The sequence below is a fragment of the Nicotiana attenuata genome, chromosome 2 (assembly GCF_001879085.1).
Source record: "Nicotiana attenuata strain UT chromosome 2, NIATTr2, whole genome shotgun sequence".
Classification (NCBI taxonomy): Eukaryota; Viridiplantae; Streptophyta; class Magnoliopsida; order Solanales; family Solanaceae; genus Nicotiana; species Nicotiana attenuata.
Window position 1 is genome coordinate 78220942 of NC_031990.1, and position 19508 is coordinate 78240449.

The 19508-nt window shown below is 40.6% G+C and overlaps 1 protein-coding gene across 1 annotated transcript; it reads left to right on the forward strand.

Annotated features, from left to right (window-relative positions):
• LOC109213393 (CDP-diacylglycerol--glycerol-3-phosphate 3-phosphatidyltransferase 2-like) lies at positions 3287 to 9356 on the forward strand. The gene is made up of 7 exons (XM_019377190.1): positions 3287 to 3678; positions 5029 to 5126; positions 5220 to 5270; positions 5434 to 5547; positions 8469 to 8525; positions 8611 to 8696; positions 8802 to 9356. Exons 1-7 carry the CDS (start codon positions 3315 to 3317, stop codon positions 8920 to 8922), a joined length of 891 nt encoding a protein of 296 aa, XP_019232735.1. The 5' UTR covers positions 3287 to 3314; the 3' UTR covers positions 8923 to 9356.

Below are 19508 nucleotides of genomic sequence, written 5' to 3' on the forward strand. Positions count from 1 at the left end.
GAAGGGATATCGTTGTTACTCACCTGATCTTCGTAAGTACTTTATGTCATCTGACGTCACATTTTTTGAGTCTAATCCTTTCTTTACCTCTTCTAACCACCTTGATATATCTGAGGTCTTACCTATACCGACCTTTAAGGAGCTTACTATAGCTCCTCCTTCACCTTCTGCCACAGAAGTCTTACCCATTCCAACCGTTGGGGAGTCTAGTGTGGCTCCTCCTAGATTCCCTGCCACAGGAACACCACTCTTGACATATCATCATCATGCGCACCCAGCATCAGGCCCAACTGATTCACGTCCTGCACTTGACCCTGCTCCTACTGCGGACTTGTCTCTTCCTAGTAGACCGATTGCACTTCGGAAAGGTGTACGATCCACTCTTAATCCTAATCCCCATTATGTCGGTTTAAGTTATCATCGTCTGTCATCACCTCATTATGCTTTTATATCATCTTTGTCAATTGTTTCTATCCCAAAGTCTACATGTGAGGCACTATCTCATCCAGGATAGCGACGGGCTATGATTGAGGAGATGTCTGCTTTACATACGAGTGACACTTGGGAGATTGTTCCTCTTCATTCAGGTAAGTCTACTGTTGGTTGTCGTTGGGTTTATGCAGTCAAAGTCGGCCCAGATAGCCAGGTTGATCGTCTTAAGACTCGTCTTGTTGCAAAAGGATACACTCAGATTTTGGGCTTGATTATAGTGACACTTTCTCTCCCATGGCTAAAGTAGCATCTGTTCGTCTCTTCTTGTCCATGGCTGCTGTACGTCATTGGCCTCTTTATCAGTTAGACATTAAGAATGCTTTCCTCCACGGTGATCTTGAGGAAAAGTTTATATGGGGCAACCACCTGGTTTTGTTGCTTAGGGGGAGTCTAGTGGTCTTGTATGCCGATTGCACAGGTCACTATATGGCTTGAAACAGTCCCCTCGAGCTTGGTTTGGTAAGTTCAGCACATTTATTCAGGAGTTCGGCATGACTCGTAGTGAAGCTGATCACTCTGTGTTTTATCGGCATTCTGCTCCTAATCTGTGTATTTATCTGGTGGTTTATGTTGATGATATTGTTATTACTGGCAATGATCAGGATGGTATTACTAATCTGAAGCAACATCTCTTTCAACACTTCCAGACTAAGGATCTGGGCAGATTGAAGTATTTTCTAGGTATTGAGGTCGCTCAGTCAAGCTTAGGTATTGTTATTTCACAGCGGAAGTATGCCTTAGACATTATTGAGGAGACTGGAATGATGGGCTGTAGGCCGGTTGGCACTCCTATGGATCCGAATGCTAAGCTTCTGCCTGGACAGGGGGAACCTCTTAGAGATCCTACGAGATATAGGAGGTTGGTTGGCAAATTGAATTACCTCACAATGACTAGACCTGACATTTCTTTTCCGGTGAGTGTTGTAAGTCAGTTTATGGATTCTCCCTGTGGTAGTCACTGGGATGCAGTTGTTCGCATTCTTCGGTATATAAAGTCAACTCCAGGAAAAGGGTTACTATTCGAGGATCGAGGCCACGGGCAGATTGTTGGGTACACAGATGCTGATTGGGCAGGATCACCTTCTGATAGACGTTCTACATCTGGATATTGTGTTCTAGTAGGAGGTAATTAGGTATCTTGGAAGAGCAAGAAACAGAATGTAGTTGCTCGATCTAGCGCCGAAGCCGAATATCGGGCCATGGCTGTGGCAACGTGTGAGCTAGTTTGGATCAAGCAGTTGCTCAAGGAGTTGAAGTTCGGAGAAATCAGCAAGATGAAACTGGTGTGTGATAATCAAGATGCTCTTCATATTGCGTCAAATCCGGTGTTCCATGAGAGGATTAAACACATTGAGATCGACTGTCACTTTGTCAGAGAAAAGATACTCTCAGGAGATATTGTTACAAAGTTTGTAAAGTCGAATGATCAGCTAGCAGATATTTTCACTAAGTCTCTTACTGGTTCTCGTATTAGTTACATCTGTAACAAGCTCGGTACATATGATTTATATGCAGCAGCTTGAGGGGGAGTGTTAAGTAGTTAGTCATGTTTAGCGTCCCACATTGGGAAGTAGATACCTATTATTATGTAATTACTGTATATAAATAGGGTTGTACAACACTTTAATCAATATAATATATTTTTCTCTCGTGCATTCTCACAAAATGGTAATGACAATTATATTTGATTTTGTGGTTCTAAAAATACGTGATTTATTTTAATACTAGTTGTTAGGCAGTAGATGCTAAGTGTAAATAAAGAGAATAAGGAAAGCAAACCAAAGTTGTCACAAAATCGAGCCTCGAGCTGGTCGGAGCAGGGGCTTCGAGGCTTGCTTAGAGCAGTTGGTAGTGAGCTTATTGGAAGAAACAATGATAAGGAGGCCTCAAAAATGGCCTTTTGTGGTTAATAATGAGCAATAAATGAAGAACAATGAATGAACAATGAAAGAATAAACAATAAATTGTGTAGAACAACTATTGAGCAAGAGCAGAGAATGTTGTATTGTAAATCAATGTATCGTCCCCTTACAAAATGACAAGGGTTCCCTTTATATAGGAGGGGTGAATCCCCACACAGTACATGTCTAATAAATGACGAAGAAATGCTACTAGTACAGCTGTACAATGGCTCAGTACGGATTTGTACTATTCTTGCAGACTCTGTCAGTTCTCATCGCGTGCCCTCAGGAGTTTCCCGCCTTTCAATGACAATCACCGACTTGCGCTGCTCCGAAATTGTCCTTCGATATGCCCCCTCGAGGGAAGCACCTCGGGGTCATACTTCAAATTCTACTTCGAGCTCCTCGAGGCTGGGCATGGAGTGCTACAACAACCCCAAAGTCGAACTCTTCCGATTTTGATCGTATACGACTTCTTAATTACTCTTTTCGTTCTATTTTATTCGTCATAATTTAATGTAGCACGAAATTTAATAAATAAATAAAGACGTTAAACTTATTGTTTTAAATACATCATATTATTTGTACGGTTGTAAATTTTTTAAGACTTATATATATATATATATATATATATATATAATACCAATAAAAAAATAATATTAAATAAAGTAAAACAAAGAGAGTAGTAGAACCTATACGGTCAATTGCTCACTTCTATAGTGGAATGATAGAGATCTCTGTCTCGACTTTTTGAATAGAGAAACTTTTGATATAATCATATAAGTACAAAAAATTCAAATCAATCGAGTCAATAAATTAAAAATTTATATGATGGTTAAACCCAATAATATTAATAAATAGTGAGTTCATTCCGTCTAAAATAAGCCTCTTCACCAACTACTTCCGCTAACCTAAGCCTTTATGCGCATTATTACCATTTTACACACCATGCCCGTGGGGCTCAAACTCACCGCTAGTTTCGCCTCTATTTATGGCCACAAGCCCTACACTTTCTTCCCCACCTTCACTTCCACCACAACCTCCATCTCCACCGCCGTAAATACGAATTATCAGGCGGTGCCGCCGACACTCATCTACCGTTGCCGGAGGATCGCAACTCCGGCGCCGGCGTATCCATTTCCGGCGAAAATCTTAGGTTTTTCCTGTCTTAGCATGGGCTCTGCATTTCGGCCGTCATCAGCTCCGTCAAAGTCTGCTAAGTTGCTTACATTGCCTACAATTTTGACGATCGGCCGGGTTGCCGCAATCCCGATTCTCGTAACCAGTAAGTTCTGCTAAACGAAACAAAAAGATATTTTTCTTAACCCTAGCTAATGAGAGTGTGCAGTGTGGTAAATTTTGTAGTGATATTTGAAATTGCAGTTTAATTAAAGCTGATTTTTCTCCTTTTCAGTGAGTCCTTGTGTTATTGAGCTTTGATTAGTAGAATTGATGCATTTAGATTGACTATTCATGTAAGTATGTATACAGCTTACATTAAAGTTACTAAAGTTGTCCCCAGCCTTTGGTCTAGTGGCCGTGGATTTTCACTAACGAGAGTCTAAATATAAGGAAGTATAGACATGAAGAAGCCAAGGGTATTCAACATATATAGTATATATACATAAAAAGATTGATCTATCTACACAGTGTAATTTCTTGCTATGGGGTGCCAATTGACTCCCCTTGGTCAAGGGTAGGTCCGTCCCTGTGACTAGTGGTCACACACAGTGGGTGATGTTTGGTTAGGCACACATCAAGGCCTCTAACAAAAGCCTGTTTGAAGTGGAGAAGGGTAGAGGGGCGGGGCTTATTATCCAGTTTTTAACCTGTGCCATTGGCTCATTTCTCGATTATAAAAAAAGGAGTTACCCAATTTGGTAAGATGATTGGTTTAGTAACTAATAGAATCTGGTCTTTAGTCGTACTGTTTAGTTGTGGAGAGGAGAGAGGCACTTATTTCCTGCCAATATTCTGAGCGCTAAGAAAAACTAGTTATATCTTTGTGTAATGGAACAATGGTCTTAGGAAATGGAATAATGAAAGAAAGACTTTCTCATTCCCCTTCTCTTTGTTGAACTGCTAACTTGCGGAACATGGTGCGTAGTGCTTAGAGACAAGAGACAAATGATACATTATGAGGGAAACTGTCCCGGACTCTTGGTCTAAGAAGCGTTATATAAAACTTTCGAACATTTGAATAGTGAGAGTGAGAGTTTCAGACATCTGATCATTCAACATAGTTGTCTTGTTATTAGTCTATTGTATGCTTTTATGTAAGGTTTTCTAATGAGTGGCTCATTAGTTTGCTGATCTGTTTCATTACTTAATGTAAGAAGTTCTTGGATTTTAGTTTCAGTTATTTCCCTTTACACAGCTATTTTACAAATTATGCCATAGCATTCTGTCCGAGGGTCTATCGGAAACAACCTCTCTACCTCCACAAGGTAGGGGTAAGGTCTGCGTACAGACTATCCTCCCCAGACCCACATGTGGGATTACACTTGGTTTTTTGTTGTTGTTGTTGTTGTTGTATGCCATGGCATTCTGTGATTCTTTTTTGTGGGGTAGCATAATTTGTTTCAAATGATACTCTGTAAAACAAAACTGATTTTGTAAAGCCTTTTTAATATAGCATTCTATGTTGATAGCTGGTGGGGACCAACCGCTACAACAGGTATATTTATTGCTGCAGCAATAACTGATTGGCTTGATGGATACCTTGCTCGCAAGGTATATGCTTCTGCTATTTAATAGAATCGTCTCTTCTCAAATTATAAATGCTTATAGCTCAACTTACAAATTTGGATGATTTGCCACGTCCAGATGAACTTAGGAACTGCCTTTGGTGCGTTTTTAGATCCAGTGGCTGATAAGGTATTTTCTCTTTATTCTTTGATTCACATGCTTATTGCCTGGAATATTTACCTGTTTGCTAGCAAAGCTGTTTCGACTATCCATAACGTTTGAGTCACTTCAGCATAGTTGCTTGTAATGAAGGCGCAAATGTTCCTGATACAATTCTTCTTGATTGCAACAGCTAATGGTTGCTGCCACCTTGATCTTATTGTGCAATAGACCTTTGGAGGCTAGTGTGTTTGGGCAATTGCCATGGTTACTAACTGTACCTTCAATTGCGATAATAGGCAGGGAGGTGAGTGATCAACTGTACTTTTGTTCATTATTTTATTTCCTTGCACCTGGTATACTTTCACAAAGAAAACTTAACTCTATGATATTAATACTCATGAGATCAGGAACATTGACGTAGTTCCTTTCTCTTGTAGGAGATAACACCATAATGGAATTGCATTTTCCCTTTTCATGGTTTTAGTTGTTACAATGCACCAGAGAAACATTTTAAATGCTGAGTTTCTGGGAGAGTCTTTAAATGCTCCACAAGATGTTACTAAGAGTATATTTCTGTTAAATGTAAGGTACCCTGGCCTTTAGGAAATTGAAGATGTTAGATGGCCATGAAAACAGTAAGGATTGCATGAAGACTTTGATCATTTAGCATTCTATGCACCCTATCTGTGGCATCCGATTATGTCACTTGGAAGCATGTCTCGTGGTGGTCGTTTTCCGCTGCACATTTTAGTTTTTATTTATTTGTTTTTTCTGAGGATGTGGGGAGGCTGGGCGTAGTAGCAGGGGCCTTCAGGAGTCTCTGGAAGAATAAGAGGTAGCTTAGATAAAAAGTTCAAGGCATTTAGTGTAATTTTGGTTGGCAATTTGAGCATCTAGTATGTTATAAGTGCAAGTTTGAAAGCTGAATTCTTAGCTTCTGTTAAAAAAGTATAGTAGTAACTATAAATCAGTTTTATAACAAAGGGAAAGGAAAATGTCGTCTATCATGAGGACTTACTGAAGTAATAGCTTATTCTCAGTCGTATATTTGCCACATATAAGTTTTAGTTGTTCAAAAGATGATATCTTTGCTATAGTTTCCCACATAGTTTGGGATTACAGTTCACTATTTTTCAAGAGTTCCATGAAGCTATGGTTCATATCCTTTTGCTGAAATGGAACTTTGGTTATGACTGTTTTTTTTCTCTCATTTTTGTTAAGTAAAGTAGGAAATATCATATTCTTAAGTAGCGCCAGTGGATAAACTTCTCTTAATTGCACTAGCACTAATCGGCTTAGATTGGAAAGAGGGGAGGACTTTGTGGAAAGAGGGGGGGGGGGGGGTATAAGTGAACTATGTCTCTTAAAAAAGGAAAAAGGAGAATCAGTGAACTATGTCTCTTAATTGGTGAACTAGTCTGCATTTTCGAGGTGGAGAAGGATGCTACACAACATATTCTTGCTCATGGTGTTCATTGACCCAGAGAATGGAAGATACGATAGAGTACACAGAAAGTCCTTTGGTGGGTGATGGAGAAGAAAAGAGTTCATATCAAATATATAAATGTCATAAAGGACATGGATGTAGGAGCTGTAACTAGCGTGAAAACAATAGAGGAGATACAAAAGAGCTTCCTAGAACAGTGGGTTTACACCAAGGTTCTGCATTGAGCCCCTACTTATTTACCTTAGTTGAGCTAACCAATAAAATACAAGATGAGATCCTATGGTGTATGCTATTTGCTGATGATATTATGCTAATTGACGAAACTAGCGAGGGTGTCAACCGTAAGCTTGAGTTTTGGAGAAACACCTTAGAGAGTAGGGGTTTTAAGATAAGTAGAAGTAAGACTAGGTACATGCACTAGTCAGCATGAGAAGAGCAAAGTTGAGGTGAGACTACCTTGAAATGCAGTGCCAAAATACGAACAATTTAGACATCTAGGCTTGTTATTTCAAGAGAATGGAATGACATAGAGATGTTACTCATAGAATTAAAATTGGATGGTTGAAATGGAGAAGCGCTACCAGGGTGTTATGTGATAGAAGATCAGAAGAATGCCTATCGAGGTGAAAGGTAAGTTCTATAGAATAACTATAAGACAGACTTTGGTATATGGCAGTGAATTTTGAGCTGCTAAAGTTCAACATATCCACAAGTTGAGTGTTGCAAAAATGCGAATGCTAAGATGGATATGCGGTCACACAAGATTAGATAAGATTAAAAATGCATTCGCCAAAACGTGCAAGTAGTACACATTGAGGATAGAACGTGCAAGTAGTACACATTGAGGATAAAAAGAGAGGTCGCTTGAGATGGTTTGAACATGTCATGCGTCGTCCTACAGATGCACCGGTCCTTAGGTGTGAAACAATGGTGGGGGAAAGTGTGAAAAGGGGGCAGAGTAGACCTAAAATCAGATAGAAGGAAGTTGTTTCGAAAGACCTACAAATCCTTGGAATCAATGCATAATTGCTAAAGATAGGGCATAATGGAAGAGAAAAATCATATAGGTGATACCTACTAGTTGGGAATAGGTTCTAGACTTAGTAGAGAACTTTTATTATTATTATTATTATTATTGTTGTTGTTGTTGTTGTTGTTATTATTATTACTATTGTTTATATATGTGTTTATCTTTTTTACTTGTACTTTTATTTTATTTTGGTAATGATGACGACTAGTTGAGCTAAATGAGAGGAATGATGATTCATATCGCTGACCCCTACTTGCTTGGGATTGAGGCGTAGTTGTTGTTGTCGTACAAATATTTTCCATCCCCTATAAAATCTTCTCCCTTGTTTCGCTGTTAAGAGACATTCATCGATTCCCATCACAACATAGATCATAAATTTCTCGAGAATATGAATTTAAACCTTGGGTACTTTTGATGAACCTAATTAATAGTTCACTAGAGATATATTCACCTAGACATTGTTATCTGGATTTTGGCTTATTAATTTTTTGCACAGAAAACGGCTTTCTGATACTCTTTGAGATATATTGCTCCAGATTTAACATGGTAGTTATGCAATAATAATGTAGGACTTATAATGAAGATTTATTTCTTCTTTCTTTTCCACATGATATGTATCATATGATGCTCTTCCTTGTGATATATATTGGTTCATTTTCCACCAAAAATCAGTTAAAATGATTTTTTATTCCATCATGGACGAGCGACGAACACTGATCTTTTATTCATTTTGCACATCTTTTTGTAGATAACTATGTCTGCTGTTAGAGAATGGGCAGCTTCTCAGGGTGGTAAACTTTCAGAGGTTCACGATTAACCTATTATTGTTTACTTTAGAGCAATCCACTTCATGATTTAGTTACGGCAGTAATAAGTAATGAATTTTCCAGGCTGTTGCTGTGAATAACTTGGGGAAGTGGAAAACAGCCACTCAGATGATTGCATTGACCATCCTTCTGGTTACCAGAGATAGCAGGTACCTTTTGTGTTCTAAACTCATGCTAATGTTTGAAGAAACAGGAAATACTGGTTGGAAATTCATCTGATTGTGCTTTGACCTCGGTTACTGTCCTCTCTGTAGTTTATCAGGGGCTGGAACTTTTGTTGCTTCCGGTGTGATCTTGCTATATGTTTCAGCATGGCTTGCTGTTTGGTCTCTGGTCGTGTATATGAGAAAGATATGGAAAGTATTGTTGATGTAGAAATCATGGCCATTAATTGCATTTTAGCTCATGCTACTAGCTGTGGAGGAGCAGGTTGTACACAAGCAGATCCATGATTAGTGCAAGAGGAAGCCGCCTTTTTGGAGCCCTTTGCAGTCACATGTTGAGTGCAACCAAAGTTGCTAACTCAATTCTGGCATCCCTCACTCCATAATTCTCCGGTTTTTGGTTGTGACGGGAAGAGAAATGAAAATGTTGGCTGTGCTCAATGTTTGGTTTTCCACTTCATTCTTTAACCATATTCTTTAGCAAAAATTGGAGGCTCAACAGGAATTAGGATCATCAAACCCGTGAATTTGCTATATGTAATCTATTCTGACAGGAAAAATAAAATATCAAGTGTTTGTTTGGGTTGAGCAGGCATTTCACCGTTCTATTTGGGAATGTTAGGTTGGGTTCTTATGGCTCCTTTTTGTCAATATTGCCTGCCATAAAGCACACTTCCCATTAAAATCTGTATGTTATCGCCATGGTGTTTGTTTAGAATAGGTGGGCAGTGTCATTTGAAGTAGACACCTCTCTTTTTGTAGTTCATTATTCTCGGCAATGGTGCAAAATTTCTACTCGTGGGATTACACTGGGTTTGTTGTTCTTGTTATCTCTCTTATCAGAGAGGAAACATTCATGAATCTGGTTGAGTGAGGCGTAATGGCGATGAGTACCACGGTCATAGCCGAGATCAAGCCGTCAGAAAGCTTACATCGCAGAACATGTGTAATGTTTGGGTAAGTAATGAAGGACACAGTCATGAGAAAGCACGCCGGTCAAAGACCATTGGTTAGAAGAGAAAATTGTTAATATATATATATATATATAGAGAGAGGCAGGAGACCATGAGAGGGGATCTGAACCAGATTTGGCTACAACATTTATAGTCATGTTAATATATTCTCCTTCTGCGCTCTTACGATTATGGTGCAAACCTGTCGTAGATGTAAGCCTATCATTTACATTTGATGTATGATAATCGTCTTCAGAAATATTAAATCAGCTTGTTTCTCCAATTTTCGTAATGTTTGGATCTAGAGTTAATTATGTTTGGCTAAGATTTACCTTCTATCTCTCTATTAATTAGTTTAACCAAAGGGTTTAATAATTTTTCGGTTAAACAATTTGGCGCCGTCCGTGGGGATTTCTTAGCCAAATTTTTTAGTTTCCTTTAGATCTAGAACCAACGAAATATCACTACCAGGCTATCACGGCCTCACCATCTCGGCACAAACACCAACTCGAAAGAGCGGTAGGTAAGCGTTCGAGATTACCGTACCAATCTAGGTCAGGTTGCTACATAAAATAGAAGTTATAACCGATGTTTATGCAAAACCCACGTCTCACCTGTAATGATGGGTTTGGCACGACACATGCACGTTTAAAATAGGATCACAGTTGTTTGGCATGACCACAACCCCATTTGACGTACCTACCTTATATACTGACCCGTATTCCGACCCCTTGGGAAGGGACGACAGCCTGCTGTGTGGTCTTTTGAAAGAGCGGGAACATTCTGCCCTATTTCCACGCCCCCACACACCGGATGATCTATGAACGAAGTGTGACATGTTTCCCTTGTTTGTGCAAATCGGACAAGATCGGACCGGGACTCAATTTCATCACTTCAGCGAGTGAGGTGGGCCCAACCCGTGAGAAGCCTTGACGCTGTTAACGACGAAGCCGAACACGACCGCCAAATCTAAAACCACCATTCGAGCGCTAGACGGAGCGAGTAACCCTACAACGCCGCTCCCTCTTTCACCGGCTTGTTAGGTAAAGGTAACAAACAATTTCATTTTGGTTCATCTTCACTCTTTTGTTGGTTCGAAACAGAAACGCGAGCACTCGCATGGGTACGCGAGCGAGGGACCAACGCCTCCAAAACACCCCCGGAAATGGTTCCATAGCGTACCGTCCCGCAAGTAATGACCGGGCAAAACCCTCTAAGCCGTAGCATATCACGAATAACAGGAATGGCTCGGTACAGAGCAACTATCAAAAAAAAAATCTACGGTAAAAGCAGAGTTAAGCAAACCGAGACTCACCCAGGAAACACACAACATCCTCCAATGAAAGCAAAATTGAGCGAACTGGGATTCACCCAAGAAATGCACAACATCCTCCAATGAAAGCAAAATTGAGCGAACTGAGACTCACCCAGGAAACGCACAGTGCCCTCCAAGCGAAAGCGAAATTAAGCAAACCAGGGCTTGCCTCGACGCACGCGTATAAAACGCAACGACGAGTAGTGTCCCCCAATGGAAATACAACGGGTTACCATTTCGACCTTGCTCGAAATAACACCCCTACGGCCATCGGCCTTCGCCAAGAAAGAAGGGTTCGACCTAGCTCGAACTTGAAACGGGTTACCATTTCGACCTTGCTCGAAATACACCCCTACGGCCATCGGCCTTTGCCAAGAAAGAAGGGTTCGACCTAGCTCAAACTTACAACGGGTTACCATTTCGACCTTGCTCGAAATAACACCTCTACGGTCATCGGCCTTCGCCAAGAAAGAAGGGTTCGACCTAGCTCGAACTTACAACGGGTTACCATTTCGACCTTGCTTGAAATAACACCTCTACGGCCAACGACCATCACCAAAAGAAGGGTTCGACCTCGCTCGAACCTACAACGAGTTACCATTTCGGCCTTGTTCGAAATAACACCCCTACGGCCAACGGCCATCTCCAAAAGAAGGGTTCGAGCTCGCTCGAACTTACAATAGGACACAATTCAATCTCGCTCGAGTTAACATCTTTTTGGCCATCGGCCATCGTCAAAGCAAATAGGTCGCAATTCGATCTCACTCGAATTGGCACCTTTATAGCCACTGGCTATCATCGAATCAAGTAAGATACGATTCAACCTCTCTCAGAATAACGCCTTTACAGCCGCCGGCTACCATCAAATAAAATAAAGAGTTCGACCTCGTTCGAACACAAGTCAGAAACTGACTTCGCCCAAGACGGCAACTCTAAGTTCGACCTCGTTCGAACACAAGTCAGAGACTGACTTCGCCCAAGACGGAAACTCTAAGTTCGACCTCGTTCGAACGCAAGTCAGAAACTAACTTTGCCCAAGACGGAAACTCCAAGTTCGACCTCGTTCAAACACAAGTTAGAAACTGACTTCGCCCAAGTAGGCAACTCCAAGTTCGACCTCGTTCGAACACAAGTCAAAAACTGATTTCGCCCAAGAAGGCAACTCCAAGTTCAACCTTGTTCGAACACAAGTCAGAACTGACATCGCCCGAGATGGCGATTCCAAGTTCGGCCCCGCTCGAATACGTAGGTAGAAGTTGACTCCGCCTATGTCGGTAAGTCTAAATTCAATCCCATTCGAATGTTCAAGTAGAAAATGACTTCGTCCAAAATGACGAGTCTGAATTCAACCTCGTTTGAACCAAGGACGATTCCACCTAAGTCGGCGAATCGGAAGTCAACCTCGCATGGATCTGAAGGTCCAAAGTGACTTCATTCGGACACACACGACGAGATCTTACTCGATCTGGGCAGGGTCAGACTTCGAATCGAAAAGGTCAGGGACTCATCGTAAAAAAAAAGGGCGGGGGGGGGGGGGGAGGAGGATCCAAAGGTCCGCGCCAAAACGAAAAGATATGTAACGAGCGAGGAAAAGAAAGAGAGAATCAAAAGATACCCAAAGGCAAAGCAACTGTTTTATTTAAATATACGTGCGCAACAGCCGCACCTTACAAAAGGCCAAAACAGGCCCCAAAAAAAAAGAAGGCGAAAATGAACAAAAAAAGAGTACTAAGGCTGCATCAACTTTTCACTCGGCGTCATCACCGTCGTTCTCCCCATCATTGTCTTCAGGAAACCCCTCCTCAACATCAGCGTCCTCACCAACCTCAGGTGTTGCAGGGTTGTAGCCGCAGTTGACACGAGTTTCGCATGCCTTCGCCCGAGCTTCTTCAAAAGTGGCCTCGGAAACACTGTCCGCCTCCCATAAACCCTTGTATATGTCTTGTTGGGCCTCGGCATGGACCCACAACTCATGCAAGTGACGAGGAACAGCGGCGGAAGCAGATTCAACTTGAGCCAGCATTTGCGCCTTTTTGGCCTCGAGGGTCGCGACCCGGTTTCCCAAGTTTGAAACTTCCCGATCAATTTCAACGATGCGCTCTTCGAGCCTCGCCTCCCTCAGTGTGGTCGTTGCCTTCTCAGACTACTGCTCAGATTTGAGGACGCGGATAGTGTCCTCTAGCGCTGCCGCTCTCGCCAAAGTCGACGCCCGAGCATTCTCGGCATTTTCCAGCTCGGCCAATTTTCTCTCCAGCTCGTCTAACTTCCCCATCCATTCTGCACTCAAAGCTTCAACTCTGGCGGCATTCTAATCGAGTTCAGCTTGCAACGACAACACCTTCGCCCGAAGATGCTCGCACTCAACAGCGACCCCCTTTCCCAACTCAAGCTCTTCGTCCTTGGCATGGAGCAGCTCCTCGAGCTCACTACATCTACGAATGGACTGCATCAGCTCCTGATCCCTTTTCTCCAACTCCTCACCGAGGGATTGGGTGCCAGTACCCGCCTTAAGCCGCTCATGCATCTCGCGACATTTGTTGCGATACTGCCAATACTTTTCAAGCATCGTCAGAAAAATCTTTGCCCGAGTCTCGGCCCTGCGAGCACTTTCGATCTCCAGCATGTGAGACTGAAAGCAAAGAAAAGAGTTGATAAAGCCAAAAGCCACAAAAATGGGGGGGGGGGGGACAAACAAGGAAGAGAAACTTACCCTTCGGCCTATCGCGGCCACACCACGTGACAATTGACGTCCCTGACGTCCTGAAGAGCTCCGCTTTCTGCGGCAGAGCATAGAAGGTCGAACTGCGGCACAAAATCCACCGTGTTCCGCAGAATATTGAGGTTCGACCGAATTTCGAGTATTCGGGAAGGACCTCCCGCTCTTACCACAGTTCGGGTAAAGCCCTCCTCGAACATCCTAACATCGTCAGTATCGAGGTCGGATTCAGACTTATAATCATCAACCGTGATGCCTTTTCCCCTCTCTTCGGCCGAAGAAGAAGTGCGGTTTGGCCGGGATGACGAAGGGATGCCCAAGACAGCAACGACAGCCTCAGGACTCCGCCTCTCCACCACGTCAATCTGTTGACCGCTCACAATGGGCGTATCCTCTGCGGTCGAGTTAGCACCACCATTAATTTCGGGCACCGCCAAGGAAAGGTCTCCCCTCGAAGATGACCACTTCCAACGCCACCCGTCGCCTCTTCGACGGGACCTCTCCACTACCAGCACGGGAAGACTCGCCCGTTGAGCGGACGGTAGAAATCGGAGTCTCAGGTTGAGGAATAGCCCTCGCGATCACTGCTCCGGCCGCAAGTGCAGATTGGGTAGTGGCTCTCGATACAGGCCGAATAGCGGTCCTCGGTGGAGGCCGAGGAGGGGGCGCCGATTGACGAAATGCGAGCGGAGGAGCCCTCGTCCTTCGCTCTCCCCCTTTCAACAAAGAAAGACGATCGTATAACGACAAGATCAAACCATAAGGCAAAGAAAAAGAAAAAATTGCAGCGGGCCGACTCACCAGTGAGAGGGTTACGCCCATATTTCTCGTAGAAGGAGGCCCACTCACGAATACCCATTGTGTGGGGAAGAATTGCGTTCACCCACTTGCGGATGTCGTCAATTAGCGGGGGAGGTAGTCTCTCGGCTGCAAAAACGAAAACAAGTCCTTAGTAATATCACCTAGAGAAGAACGAACGACGACCGCCTTGAGAGGAATCGCAAAATAAACAAAGGAAAACTTACGAGCGTAGTTCCACGTCTCAGGGAACCCTGCTGAGTCCGGCACAAGGTGCTCTGTCTGCACATTAAAATAGCTTTCCCAGAAGCGGAAATTAGCGTTATCGTCCATCTTCACCACCAAACTCTTTGTTCCTCGATGGCTTATGTGGATCATCATGCCCCGAAGAAATTGAGGGGCAAAAATATGAAGCATGTGCCCCAAAGTAATCCCTCGACTGGCGAGCTCCGCACACTTGATGAGCATGAGGAAGAGCTTGTATGCATACAGTGAGAGTTGAGCCGGGCACACTTCGTAGAAACGGCAGAAGTCTAGCACTAGAGAGGGGAGAAGAAGCGTATATCCGACAACAAAAGGATACGCGTAAAATGCGCAGTACCTCGGGTGGTGAAAATGTACAATGTCCGTCCCCGCCGCTGGTACCATTTCGATATGATTTGGAATTCCCCACTTAGCCTTGAGCGCCGTAATCGCCGCTTCATCCATGGTGGAAGGGACAGGTTCCGACTTGTCTCCGGCAGGGCTGTTAAAGTCAGTCCATAATTTCCCCTGATGAGGTAGTATCTCAGCCACCGTCGAAAATCCCTCATCTTCTGTTGTCTCCATTCCCTCCCCAAGAAGAGATACGTCATTTTCCGGTACCGGAGCTTCGGCGAATCTGTCAGTCTGGGAAGAAGTACCAGCCATTTGTCTAGCTCGATCGAAATAAACAAGAGTGATGAAGGAATAGAGAGGATGGTCACGTCAAATTTTGACGAAAGCAGAAGTGTGAAATACTGAAGAAGGTGGAAGTTTGCAAAATTCCTCAAGTAAATCGAAAAGCGTAACAATCGAATGGTGGGCTCCCCCTATTTATAGGAACACAAATGCCCTGAGCGGGAAACCCGAGAGCCGCCAATCAAAAAGCTGAAAGGGCACAAGAAACGATACAGTGCTTGGGAAACGTGCGTCGTAATGACGCATAACGCGCATTCATGGTACCTTGAATCGACGTGATGATCCATCTCCGAACTGACGTAACGGTCCGGTAAAGTGCTTAAAACATCACGTCGCCACCTCGCCATAAGGACGCCGTCCTCTCATAATGACCAGATTTCTCCTAACTCTTGAATTCACTGGGTCCGCCTATTGAGCTCGCTAAAAGACGACCCCAACGGGCAGAGGGACTAACTGTATGGGTCAAAATTTGACCACTAATTGGTTATCATTGAAGGGGACGGTAAGAGGTCGACCCAGCGATGGTCGTGCCCACGAGGCGTAATGGCGACGAGTACTACGGTCATACCCGAGATCAAGCCGTCAGAAAGCTTACATTGCAGAACACGTGTAATGTTTGGGTAAGTAATGAAGGACACAATCATGAGAAAGCATGCCGGTCAAAGACCATTGGTTAAAAGGAAAAATTGTTAATATATATATAGAGAGGTAGGAGACCATGAGAGGAGATCTGAACCCAGATTTGGCTACAACATCTATAGTCATCGTTACCGAACCAACGAAGGGGGATCTCTTAGCCATCAACAGCTTTTTCTCTTCTCCTTCTGTGCTCTTATGATTATGGTGCAAACCTGTCATAGATGTAAGCTTATCATTTACATTTGATGTATGATAATCGTCTTAAGAAATATTAAATTAGCTTGTTCTTCTCCAATTTTCGTATTCATTATGTTTGGATCTAGAGTTAATTATATTTGGCTAAGATTTACCTTCTATCCATCTATTAATTAGTTTAACCAAAGGGTTTAACAATTTTTCGGTTAAACACCTAGAATGTTAGATCTCAGACATGATTGAGAAGGCAAATTTCTCATTATCACTATAAATAAGGACCATAATTTCAATTGTGGTAATTAATATTTGACATAATAGAAGTAAATGAGTCGATCACATATCTAAATTAAAAATATAGAGGGAAAATGCATAAAAATACTGTAGTTGTTCCACAACTCCATATGCTGCATGCTTCTTTATGCCATATGCTCCGTATTCTTTATGCATAAAAATACTTTAGTTGTTAAGTAGTTGCCGATTATTAGCATACTTAGGTAACTCTTTGTGCGTCTAGCACTCCTGCTATCAGTGCATTTAGCACTTGTACTGCTTGTAATGTTACTTTAACACTTAAATAAATTCGCCAGTTTACCAAAAAAACAGAGGCATGAAATCAAAAAGAGGGATAGAGGGGCCTCCATATGCTTTTCTGGTGAAGTTTGATATCTTACGATTTTTCACTTTGTATTTTGCAGTTAATAGTTTTCTATGTAACAGGTAGTCAGGAGTTCCTCCTTGTCCTACTAGTAATATTAGCACTAGTCTTATATTTTTCTACTCCTAGTTCCTTGCTACTACACGATGCATCGTCACTATTACCAGTAGTTGACACTAGTCTTGTATTCTCGTAGTCCTTGTTCTCGGTCGTTACATGTTTTGCGATTTTCTCCTGTTGCCTTTTTTCTTGTTTTTGCTATTAATTGGTTATTGCTTTCTTTCACTGTTCTTGAGCCGATGGTCTGTCAGAAACAACCTCTTCACCTTCATAAGGTAGAGGTAAGATTTCCGTCCACATTACTCTCCATATACTCCACTTGTTGGATTCCATTGGGTTTTTTGTCGTTGTTATAATTTTCTATGAAACTAAGAGAATCTACTAAAGTATCACCTGATGGAACTTGTTGCCCTAATTAAATCAGTAAAAAGCTTATACAAGTACCCATATTGCTAACATATTTCACTAAAAGCCAAAGACTGACTCAGGATTTACATTGATAATCACAACTTTAGGCTCTTATTGAGCACCATACTGCCCATTTTTTAATTTAAAATTTAATATGAGAATCTAAGTTCTATGTATTAGCGATGTAAAAAATATTATAACTTAGAATAAATAATGAAACAATGCATTATAACAGATTAAATTACACTAACGATGTATAAAATTATTTATACTGACAGTAAATATAATTTAAATCGCCATTATAATATCCCACCAACAACCCATAGATCTGGTTTGATTTTCGAGTCGTAGCCGTCCATGCACGCCCTTTCATCTTTAATGCACCGATCACTGTCACACTCTTGTCGGGTTTTAATTTAATTTGTCTGTATTTACACTTTTTAAAACCTTAATTATTTCGGAGCTAATTTTCATTAATGCTTAGTTTTGCGCTGTCACGTGATTCTCCTCTGAATACTAAAACTTAGTCAGCCAAACAGTCAGTCGGTCTGTGTTCGAAACGAGGTAGTACTACTTATGTGAAAATTATAATGAAGAGATTTTTTGTGAGGTTATTAATAATTAATAAAGGAATTAATATGTGATAATTAATAATAATGATATTACTATACATGGATTACTTATTTTGAAGGGTATTTTTATCTTTAAATAATTTAACCCCGCATTACTATACAATTTTTTTTATTTCACATTCTATCATACATAAAGTAAGTAATGTAGAGACGTTTCGCATAACTTAATGTAAATATCAATACTATATTAAAAGCTTCCTATACGTCGTATTAGGAATCTTTTTTTTTGGGGGGTTGAAATATTGCAAATTTACATTAGGACTTCCAGAAACATGTAGGACAAAACGAATAAATAAAAATTATAAAAAAGAGAAAAAGAAAAAAAGAAGGAAAGAAATGATTAAAAAAGTGAGAATATTTCATATAACTAAAAAAACACTTTATATTCTTTTTAGGTTTAGGAGTCTTTATTATTTAATAAAAAAATTTCTTTGTCTATTTGGAATATAATACAATTTTAACTTACATAAATCTTTTTCTTACCGAATTATATACCAGAAGACTTTTATAAAAAGAAGCTACTCTCTACAAAAACGCCATCTAATATTTTCATAACAGTTAGGGCTTTTAATTAATTAAAGTTTGATTATTAAATCTATTTTTTATTTTAACTATAGAAAAATTTTACTATTTAAGAATTTAATATCGAGTAAGATTTTAGATAAACTAATATTCTAAAATTTGAAGTTTATTGTGAATTACCTAGACAATCATTTTCATAATAAGTTAAAACAAAAGAAGAGGATACACGATACATGATAGATCACTGACCTTTTAAAATTATCTAGGTTGTTTTCATGTTTAGCTAGGTCATCCACTCCTTTGTTGACTAAGTAATCAATATTTTTTATATAATTTTTTTTAAAAAAACTCAACCATTTTATTAATAATATTTATGTAATTTAAAAAAATTTATACTTATAACTGTGAGGGAGGATTAGATGAAAAGCAAATGTACGACTCTAGGAATAACATAAGAAAAATAAAATATCAAATGTGTGATGTTTTCCCAAGATTTGAAAATCAAATAAAATGGGAAAGAGAAATTAAAAGAAATAGTATGATGTTTCTTCACTTGGTTTAAGTGTTGCACGAGAAAGAACACAAATTGAAAGCATTGTTTTGTGTAAGGAACTAAGTTATATATATAAACTTACAATGTAAATTTTTTTTACACCAGTAGTTTATTTTAATTTGTAATAGCACGTTAGTCATCCATTTTTATTAAATTATAAATTAATACGTATTATACATATTTATTTATAATTAATTTATAAGTCATTTAATTATATATAGATAGTTTTTCACCGAAAATGGACAAATAAAATTTCAAATTTTTGTGCACGAAATGATACCATGCACTTCCATTTTTTCGAGATTTAAGTAAAAGCTAGCATTAAATAATCTAAAGAGTAAATTTGTCCTTTTTTACTACACTGAGGACAGTAACATTATGCCACTGGTGCTTCCATTTCTCTATTTATAGT

What these genes read in the sequence shown, in the direction of transcription:
- LOC109213393 (XM_019377190.1), top strand. Translation starts at nt 3,315, where the DNA reads ATGCGCATTATTACCATTTTACACACCATGCCCGTGGGGCTCAAACTC. An exon ending in AATCCCGATTCTCGTAACCA is followed by an intron (nt 3,679 to 5,028) that starts GTAAGTTCTGCT and finishes TTTTTAATATAG; the next exon opens with CATTCTATGTTGATAGCTGG. An exon ending in TTGCGATAATAGGCAGGGAG is followed by an intron (nt 5,548 to 8,468) that starts GTGAGTGATCAA and finishes ATCTTTTTGTAG; the next exon opens with ATAACTATGTCTGCTGTTAG.